The sequence below is a fragment of the Triticum dicoccoides genome, chromosome 6A (genome assembly GCF_002162155.2).
Source record: "Triticum dicoccoides isolate Atlit2015 ecotype Zavitan chromosome 6A, WEW_v2.0, whole genome shotgun sequence".
In the NCBI taxonomy this organism is placed as follows: Eukaryota; Viridiplantae; Streptophyta; class Magnoliopsida; order Poales; family Poaceae; genus Triticum; species Triticum dicoccoides.
In genome coordinates, this window is record NC_041390.1 from 498,766,657 (window position 1) to 498,777,371 (window position 10,715).

Below are 10,715 nucleotides of genomic sequence, written 5' to 3' on the forward strand. Positions count from 1 at the left end.
GCGTAATGGTGTGCCCGAACGTCGTAATCGTACTTTATTAGATATGGTGCGATCTATGATGTCTCTTACTGATTTATCGTTATCATTTTGGGGTTATGCTTTAGAGACGGCTGCATTCACGTTAAATAGGACACCACCGAAATCCGTTGAGACGACGCCTTATGAACCGTGGTTTGGCAAGAAACCAAAATTGTCGTTTCTGAAAGTTTGGGGCTGCGATGCTTATGTGAAAAAGCTTCAACCTGATAAGCTCGAACCCAAATCGGAGAAATGTGTCTTCATAGGATACCCAAAGGAGACTGTTGGGTACACCTTCTATCACAGATCCGAAGGCAAAACTTCTGTTGCTAAATTCGGAGTTTTTCTAGAGAAGGAGTTTCTCTTGAAATAAGTGAGTGGGAGAAAAGTAGAACTTGATGAGGTAACTGTACCTGCTCCCTTATTGGAAAGTAGTACATCACAGAAACCGGTTTCTGTGACACCTACACCAATTAGTGATGAAGCTAATGATAATGATCATGAAACTTCAGATCAAGTTACTACCGAACCTCGTAGATCAACCAGAGTAAGATCCGCACCAGAGTGGTACGGTAATCTTGTTCTGGAAGTCATGCTACTAGATCATGATGAACCTACGAACTATGAAGAAGCGACGGTGAGCCCAGATTCCGCAAAATGGCTAGAAGCCATGAAATCTGAGATGGGATCCATGTATGAGAACAAAGTGTGGACTTTGGTTGACTTGCCCGTTGATCGGCAAGCAATTGAGAATAAATGGATCTTCAAGAAGAAGACTGACGCTGACGGTAATGTTACTGTCTACAAAGCTCGACGTTGCAAAAGGTTTTCGTCAAGTTCAAGGGATTGACTACGATGAGACCTTCTCACCCGTAGCGATGCTTAAGTCTGTCCGAATCATGTTGCCGCATTTTATGATTATGAAATTTGGCAAATGGATGTCAAAACTATATTCCTGAATGGATTTCTGGAAGAAGAGTTGTATATGATGCAACCAGAAGGTTTTGTCGATCCAAAGGGAGCTAACAAAGTGTGCAAGCTACAGCGATCCATTTATGGACTGGTGAAAGCCTCTCGGAGTTGGAATAAATGCTTTGATAGTGTGATCAAAGCATTTGGTTTTGTACAGACTTTTGGAGAAGCCTGTATTTACAAGAAAGTGAGTGGGAGCTCTGTAGCATTTCTGATATTATATGTGGATGACATATTATTGATTGGAAATGATATAGAATTTCTGGATAGCATAAAGGGATACTTGAATAAGAGTTTTTCAATGAAAGACCTCGGTGAAGCTGCTTACATATTGGGCATTAAGATCTATAGAGATAGATCAAGACGCTTAATTGGACTTTCACAAAGCACATACCTTGACAAGGTTTTGAATAAGTTCAAAATGGATCAAGCAAAGAAAGGGTTCTTGCCTGTGTTACAAGGTGTAAAGTTGAGTAGGACTCAATGTCCGACCACCGCAGAAGATAGAGAGAAAATGAAAGATGTTCCCTATGCTTCAGCCATAGGCTCTATCATGTATGCAATACTGTGCACCAGACCTGATGTGTGCCTTGCTATAAGTCTAGCAGGGAGGTACCAAAGTAATCCAGGAGTGGATCACTGGATAGCGGTCGAGAACATCCTGAAATACCTGAAAAGGACTAAGGATATGTTTCTCGTATATGGAGGTGACAAAGAGCTCATCGTAAATGGTTACGTTGATGCAAGCTTTGACACTGATCCGGACGATTCTAAATCGCAAACTGGATACGTGTTTTTACTGAACGGTGGAGCTGTTAGTTGGTGCAGTTCTAAACAAAGCATCGTGGCGGGATCTACATGTGAAGCGGAGTACATAGCTGCTTCGGAAGCAGCAAATGAAGGAGTCTGGATGAAGGATTTCATATCCGATCTAGGTGTCATACCTAGTGCATCGGGTCCAATGAAAATCTTTTGTGACAATACTGGTGCAATTGCCTTGGCAAAGGAATCCAGATTTCACAAGAGAACCAAACACATCAAGAGACGCTTCAATTCCATTCGGGATTTAGTCCAAGTGGGAGACATAGAAATTTGCAAGATACATACGGATCTGAATGTTGCAGACCCACTGACTAAGCCTCTTCCACGAGCAAAACATGATCAGCATCAAGGCTCCATGGGTGTTAGAATCATTACTGTGTAATCTAGATTATTGACTCTAGTGCAGGTGGGAGACTGAAGGAAATATGCCCTAGAGGCGATAATAAAGTTATTATTTATTTCCTTATATCATGATAAATGTTTATTATTCATGCTAGAATTGTATTAACCGGAAACATAATACATGTGTGAATACATAGACAAAAACAGAGAGTCACTAGTATGCCTCTACTTGACTAGCTCGTTAATCAAAGATGGTTATGTTTCCTAACCATAGACATGAGTTGTCATTTTATTAACGGGATCACATCATTAGGAGAATGATGTGATTGGCTTGACCCATTCCATTAGCTTAGCACTTGATCGTTTAGTTTGTTGCTATTGCTTTCTTCATAACTTATACATGTTCCTATGACTATGAGATTATGCAACTCCCATTTACCGGAGGAACACTTTGTGTGCTACCAAACATCACAACGTACCTGGGTGATTATAAAGGTGCTCTACAGGTGTCTCCGAAGGTACTTGTTGGGTTGGCGTATTTCGAGATTAGGATTTGTCACTCCGATTGTCGGAGAGGTATCTCTGGGCCCTCTCGGTAATGCACATCACTCAAGCCTTGCAAGCATTGCAACTAATAAGTTAGTTGCAGGATGATGTATTATGGAACGAGTAAAGAGACTTGCCGGTAACGAGATTGAACTAGGTATTGAGATACCGACGATCGAATCTCGGGCAAGTAACATACCGATGACAAAGGGAACAACGTATGTTGTTATGCGGTCTGACCGATAAAGATCTTCGTAGAATATGTAGGAGCCACTATGATCATCTAGGTTCCGCTATTGATTATTGACCGGAGACGTGTCTCGGTCATGTCTACATAGTTCTCGAACCCGTAGGGTCTGCACGCTTAAAGTTCGGTGACGATCGTAATTAGGGTTTTTGTGTTTTGATGTACCGAAGGTTGTTAGGAGTCCCGGATGTGATCACGGACATGACGAGGAGTCTTGAAATGGTCGAGACATAAGGATTGATATATTGGAAGCCTATATTTGGATATCGGAAACGTTCCGGGTGAAATCGGGATTTTACCGGAGTACCGGGGGGTTACCGGAACCCCCCGGGGGTTATTGGGCCTACATGGGCCATAAGGGAGAAGAGGACGGCCGGCCAGGGCAGGCCGTGCACCCCCTCCCCCCTAGTCCGAATAGGACAAGGAAGGGGGGGGGGCGGCGCCCCCCTTTCCTCTTTTTCCCTTCCTCCTTCCTTTTCCAACAAGGCAAGAGGGGGGAGTCCTACTCCCGGTTGGAGTAGGACTCCTCCAGGCGCACCCATAGGGCTGGCCGTACCTCCCCCTCTCCCTCCTTTATATACTGAGGCAAGGGGGCACCCCATGACACACAAGTTGATCCTCGTGATCGTTCCTTAGCCGTGTGCGATGCCCCCTTCCACCACATTCCACCTCGGTCATATCGTAGCGGTGCTTAGGCGAAGCCCTGCGTCGGTAGAACATCATCACCATCATCACGCCGTCGTGCTGACGAAACTCTCCCTCAACGTTTTGCTGGATCGAAACTCGAGGGACGTCACCGAGTTGAACGTGTGCAGAACTCGGAGGTGCCGTACATTCGGTACTTGGATCGGTCGGATCGGGAAGACGTACGACTACTTCCTCTACGTTGTGTCAACACTTCCGTTGCCGGTCTACGAGGGTACGTAGACAACACTCTCCCGTCTCGTTGCTATGCATCACCATGATCTTGCGTGTGTGTAGGAATTTTTTTGAAATTACTATGTTTCCCATCAGCAAGGGGGGAGGTGCGGCCGACCAGGAGGAGGAGCGCCAGGAGGAGTCCTACTCCCACTGGGAGTAGGACTCCCTCCCTTCCTTGTTGGATTAGGAGAAGGGGGAAAGAGGAGGGAGAGAGGAAGGAAAGGGGGGGCGTCGCCCCCCTCACCTTGTCCTATTTGGACTAGGGGGGAGGGGCGCGCGGCCTTGCCCTGGCCGCCTCTCCTCTTCTCCACTAAGGCCTACTATGGCCCATTAATCCCCCGGGGGGTTCCGGTAACCCCTCGGTACTCCGGTAAAATCCCGATTTCACCCGGAGCACTTCCGATATCCAAATACAGGCTTCCAATATATCAATCTTCATGTCTCGACCATTTCGAGACTCCTCGTCATGTCCGTGATCACATCCGGAACTCCGAACACCCTTCGGTACATCAAAACTCATAAACTCATAATATAACCGTCGTCGAAACTTTAAGCGTGCGGACCCTACGGGTTCGAGAACTATGTAGACATGACCGAAACACGTCTCCGGTCAATAACCAATAGCGGAACCTGGATGCTCATATTGGCTCCCACATATTCTACGAAGATCTTTATCGGTCAAACTGCATAACAACATACGTTGTTCCCTTTGTCATCGGTATGTTACTTGCCCGAGATTCGATCGTCGATATCTCAATACCTAGTTCAATCTCGTTACCGGCAAGTCTCTTTACTCGTTCCATAATACATCATCCCGCAACTAACTCATTAGTTGCATTGCTTGCCAGGCTTACAGTGATGTGCATTACTGAGTGGGCCCCAGAGATACCTCTCCGACAATCGGAGTGACAAATCCTAATCTCGAAATACGCCAACCCAACAAGTACCTTTGGAGACACCTGTAGAGCACCTTTATAACCCAGTTACGTTGTGACGTTTGGTAGCACACAAAGTGTTCCTCTGATAAACGGGAGTTGCATAATATCATAGTCATAGGAACATGCATAAGTCATGAAGAAAGCAATAGCAACAAACTAAACGATCAAGTGCTAAGCTAACAGAATGGGTCAAGTCAATCACATCATTCTCCTAATGATGTGATCCCGTTAGTCAAATGACAACTCATGTCTATGGTTAGGAAACATAGCCATCTTTGATCAACGAGCTAGTCAAGTAGAGGCATACTAGTGACACTCTGTTTGTCTATGTATTCACACATGTATTATGTTTCCGGTTAATACAATTCTAGCATGAATAATAAACATTTATCATGATATAAGGAAATAAATAATAACTTTATTATTGCCTCTAGGGCATATTTCCTTCAAATTCAATATGCACTAACCATATCTCATAGGGCAGGCGGTCCCCTATTTTATGTATTCTCGAGGGGTGACCCAGGGGGTCGTATCTCCCCGTTCCTCTTTAATCTCGTGGTCGACACCCTTGAAACCATCCTGAATAAGGCTAAGATGTCCATCCACATCTTCAATGGGGTTGGGCACATTGTTCCAAGAGATGGTGTGACCTCCATTATGCGGATGACACCATGATCACGGTAGAGGGGTGGGGACTTTATATCATCAACCTCAAGTTCCTTCTCCTATGCTTTGAGGCCATGTACGACCTTAAGATCAATTTTGATAAGAGTAAGACTGTGATGATGGGGTATTTGGTCATCGATCAGCAGCGGATTGCGGACAACCTTAATTGCATACCTGGGGATGTCGCTTTGTGACTCGAGGAAATCCTGCTTGTTGGGGATTTTGACCCACTTGTGGGACGGGTTGTATCTCGGCCTCCCATGGTGCAGAAGATTTACTTTAAAGGGAGCAAATCCATGCTTCTCGATTCATGTCTCTCTAGCCTGCCCATGCATATGATGGGGTTGGATATATTGGCAGATGATGTGCATAGCTCCTTTGACAAAAACTATTGCTCTTCTTTTGACAGCATGAGATGGACGTCACAAATACCATATGATCAAGTGGGCAGATATCTGCTTGCCCAAGGACCAGAGGGCCAGGGGGCCTAGGTATTCTCGTGTCCCGCCGCATGAATATGGCCCTTATGTTGAGATGGGTTTGGCGGATCTTCAGGGAGGATGGGGGCTTGTGGCTGCAGCTTACTAAAGCAAAGTATCTACATGATCTCCCCCTTCTTGCTTGTGAACGTAGGGAGGGGTCTCAATTATGGAAGTCCGTGCACTCTATCAAGCATGAGACACGACTTGCATTTTAGCCACATCTGGGCGACCTGAATTTGATTTCTCGTTTCGAAGCCAGTCTCGCAACGCTTGTTGGTACGGGTTCACTATCTGCTTTTTAGTTCAAAAATTTGTGGTCTTTAATCTTGAAGGGTAAGAACCGTTTCCACCGGATAATATATCTATATCTATATCTATATCTATACCTTCTATATCTATATCTATACTTTTTTTACTAATAAAGTAAGATGTGTTTCGCCAATTTTTTCATCCGTTCACGGTCGAAATTAATTTTTTTCTATCCGAGATGTTACTAAATTCTTATGCGTTCGTTTTCTAGAAAAAAAGGCTTTTTTCAGAATTACGTGCATGGGCCGCGCGCTGTGGCCCAACGAAGCCAGCCCACTTATTTATCTACCCACGCAGCTGGGAAAATTTTATTTTATGCACTGGGCGAAAAATAGTCAGAGCTTCACATAGGACAACCAATAATGGGCTGGCCCATTTTTCTTTATTTTTGTGTTTTACTTCAATTTCTATTCTCCTTCCCCTATCTTTTTTTCAAAGTTTATTTTTATAGCTTATTTCATAAATTCAAAATTCTCAAAAACATTCAGATTTAAAAAAAAGAATCAAATTTTGGAATAAAAAATACCCAAAGCTTTGCACAGGTCGCCCAATACTGGGCCGGCCCATTTTTGTTTTATCCTGTGTTTTGTCTTTTTCTGTTTATTTCTCTTTTTCTGTCCTATATCATTATTTTTTTCCCTTCCAAGTTTAATTTCATTTTTCCTTTTTTAGTAAATTCGAAGTTTTTAAAAAACCTCAGAATTTATTTATTTTTTGTTCAAGTTTTAGATAATTTTTGCAAATTCTTAAAAAATTTCTGTTTTAAAAAATGTTCAGAACTTTATTTTTTTTCCTTTCTGATTTTTTTAGAAATAAACAAAATGTTCCCATTTTTCAAAAATGTTTTTATTTTCCATAATTATTCATGATTTCCAATATTTCTTTCTGACTTTGAAAAAATGTTTTAAATTTGAAATTTTTGTTGTTTTAGTGAAATGTTTACGAAATTATAATAATTTTCTTAATTGATTTTTTTTTCAAAATTGTTGTGAATGTTCGAAACATTTTTACCATTTAAAAAGTTGTTCACTACTTCAAAAAAAATTCAGGTTATTATAAAAGGTCCATGTTTTCAGAAAATGTTTGTGAATTTCAAAAAATATTCCAATTTAAAATTTTGTTCATAATTTTCAGAAATATTCAGAATTTTTCAAAAAGCTTTTTGGAATTTCAAAAATTGTTCATGTTTCGAAGAATTTACACCAATTCATTTTTATTTTTTTATGATAAGTTTGAAAAATCAAAAAATGTTTCAAATCTGACGATGCGTTATGTTCTTAAATATTCGCGTTGGCCATTGGTTATTAGGACGTGTTTCTTCGACTAGGTATTATGTGCTGCAATTGATAATACATCCAGTTACGCCGTGATACGAGACGCCAACCAACCCCACCACTATCAAGATCTCGTACGCCAAACATGACCAGCGAGAAGATTGCACCTCCTAGCTCCGTCGGCCACCGCTGCGGAGACTGTTTTCGGAATACACATCATTTCTCTCCCGTTGCTTCTCGTAATAGATATCTCTCCCGTTGCAACGCACGGGCATATGTGCTAGTCAGTCTTAATATCTTTAACCCCTTCAACAAATAGTGCTAATCGCCACAGACTATGAGATTGCAAGAAATTGGAACCACAAACTCGTTTACAGCAGCTAGTTCGTGTATCATACCACAGTTCACTGTACAATTGTCTCCATTTCCTTCCCAAATGTTTCAGTTTGAATACAGGAAACACAAGCACTGGAGTACATCCATTCCACACCAAGACCAAGACAGCAGAAGGGTGAAGAACTTCAGAAGAAGAAGAAAAACACTTATGTATGCACGCTTAGGCGTCAGTGATCACACGGTTGCAGCGTTCTTCTGGGGGCACGGCGTGGACAGGGCATCAGGAGTGGACGGGTATGAGATCGAGATCAGCTTCGATCTGCACTTCGCTGCCCCATCATCACGATATGTGTTTGCTCCAGGGGTGGTGCTTGGTGGGTTGGCCTTGGGGTTCAGGAGCGAAGTCTCAGGGAGGGACTGAGAGATTGCGATCAGTGACCGGCGAACAGTTTCCCGAGTGAACTCTGCTGCTGCTGCAGGCGAAGCCATCAACCGAAGTACTAAATGCTGCATTTCAAGTGTAAAACGAAGGATGCTGGAGATCAGATTCACAACTTGTTGAAGAATTTTCAAGGAATAAGATAACCGAGAAACAAGGGCAGATTCATCAGTTTATTTTATTTCAAGGTAGTTGATCAAGAATCCTAACAAATTCACCAGCATGTAGCTTTGGAAAGGAACACCTAAATCTGCATTCTGGTATGCTAATTTAGTACTAGTAAACCACAACAAGCACTAGCTAAATAGATAACAGTTATATTTATTAACCCAGGTGCTTGATCCACCTGGACCCTGAACAATTAAACTTCAATGCTAGCCTGGAATTTGAAAAATCATTAAATTTGAAGCATATCGCAGTTTTTTATATTGTTTTTTGCATTTTTCTGCATTGAAAAAAATGCAGAAAAAAACCATAGGTGTAAGTAATGTTATTGAAATAAAAAACGGAGAAACATCGTAAAAATGGTGGCTCTCTGCGTCGAGCAAAAAATGACAGGAACACTTCACTTATCTCTTGTAACAATTAATCATATTCACTGACAAAATTTTGCCAGTCCTAACATTATATCAGTCCCCGCGCCCATGAATTTCGGATCAAGTACCATAGTTAAGGTTTAGGGGTGTTTGGAATTTAACTTAGGATGTTTATTTTCCTACTCCTTCCGTCCCAAAGTTAGTAGCACAAAGTTGAGACACTTATTTTAGGACGGAGAGAGTAATATTTAGCAGGGCCACCACTCATCAAATTTGCACCCACGCTGCATGCTGAGAATGAACCATTAATCATGGCATGTTTATCAAATGAAAAATCTCCTACAGTTGCAGACCAACTAACCCGGAGAACGGCTGGAGATATGGTACAAGGGCAGGGAATGACCAGACACTTGCGGCCCCTAACTTGCTAGAAGAACCAACCTCTAGCTTCGTTAGTTCCTTTGATGGATCTCCAACGAAGCTAGTGGTTGCTTCTTCCAACAACCAACCCCCAAGGTAGCTAGAGAGATTTGCCTTGCTTTTATACGCACCAGGAGAATAGATCACGCTTTATATGTTTCAACAGCAGCCGTCCATCGAACAGAGCCGATAATAGCAAAGACTTGGACACCCGGTCTGTTCACCTAATTTTGGATCAAACGGCACAGCCTAAAATTAGCCTTCCACACGCAGCTAGAGCAAATGATACCACGAGTTCCACACTTGACAGCCTAACAGAATCTCTAGACCTCTACCGGCCACACCGATCCCGTGATTCATGGTGCAGACGAGACCAAACTTTCTGTAATACTAGAGCTGGAAAGATCTGAAGCGTCCTGTAGTTATAATTTCGTCAACTGCGCAGAGAACAAAGCCACTGATCTCTGCTCCATAACATGATCTGACACGCGAGGAAACAAGCGGAGATTGCTAACCCTCACGTCATGATCGAGCAGCTCCTCAACTCTTCCGCGCACAGTAATTCTAACCTAAAGTATGGCGTCTCGCCAAGAAGTCGATGAACGAACAACACCCACCCCCACCCAACCCCACTCCACCCCACCCCACCCACCACCGAAGCAGGAAGCCCGCGGAATCCTAACTTCGCCGCGGCGTTTGACCGAGACACAGATCGAGCGAAGGGAGAATCCATACACAGGCTTTGGAGAAGGGACTCACCAGAGACGAGCAGAGGAGGAGACCTGGGGAGGACGGAGAGGCGAAGAGAGATCGTCGTCTTCGGCAAGGCAATAGTCCAAGACACACGCACCCACGTTCCGTTGACGTTTTCTCCAATATACTCCTACCACCTGATCTCGCGGGCGGCGTATCCTCCCTCGTGGCGGACCCCGCCCGGCTCGCTCCCGGCCGCACGTTCCGCGATGGACGGCCTGCGATCGGCGCCGAGCTCTACGCCGCCCGGCCTCTCGCTGTCTTACGGGATAGGGATTGGCACGCTGATCGCGAGATTAATCGTATCCAATTCTACCGTCTTCCATCTAAGGCCTCTTTTCGTTCGTAGGATATGATTATCATAGAAATATAAATCTTGTGGAAAATGAGATGACATGTATCTCAAATTCTATGAGTAGGAATAGAAAATAAAATATTATTTGGTTGACATCAAAGGAATTTTTTCATTGAGTCTAGCCTCTTTTTTATTTTCCTATGAAATTTGGAGGATATGAACTAATCCTATGTAGGAATAGGAATCCATTTCTATAAACCAAAAGGCTTTAAAGGAAAAAATCTTATAAAAATCCTATCCTCTAAAATTTCTATTAAATTCCTCTAAACCAAACCAAAGGAGGCCTAAAAGGTTATCCGATTCTACCGCTGGAAGGACGTGAATTCCAAGTTGCACCGG

The 10,715-nt window shown here is 43.2% G+C and overlaps 1 protein-coding gene across 2 annotated transcripts; it reads right to left on the reverse strand.

The window, feature by feature from the left end:
* Positions 1-7,880: 7,880 nt before the first annotated feature.
* Positions 7,881-10,158, reverse strand: LOC119317477. 2 transcript variants are annotated; one of them, XM_037591946.1, is made up of 2 exons: positions 10,028-10,158; positions 7,881-8,380 (listed from the first exon to the last, which is right to left on the reverse strand). In XM_037591946.1, the coding sequence occupies exon 2, from the start codon at positions 8,360-8,362 to the stop codon at positions 8,108-8,110; it is 255 nt and encodes an 84-aa protein (XP_037447843.1). In that variant the 5' UTR covers positions 8,363-8,380; positions 10,028-10,158; the 3' UTR covers positions 7,881-8,107. The 2 variants fall into 2 exon arrangements, with proteins under 2 accessions (XP_037447843.1, XP_037447844.1); XM_037591947.1 differs by lacking the exon at positions 10,028-10,158 and adding an exon at positions 9,210-9,802.
* Positions 10,159-10,715: the final 557 nt, after the last annotated feature.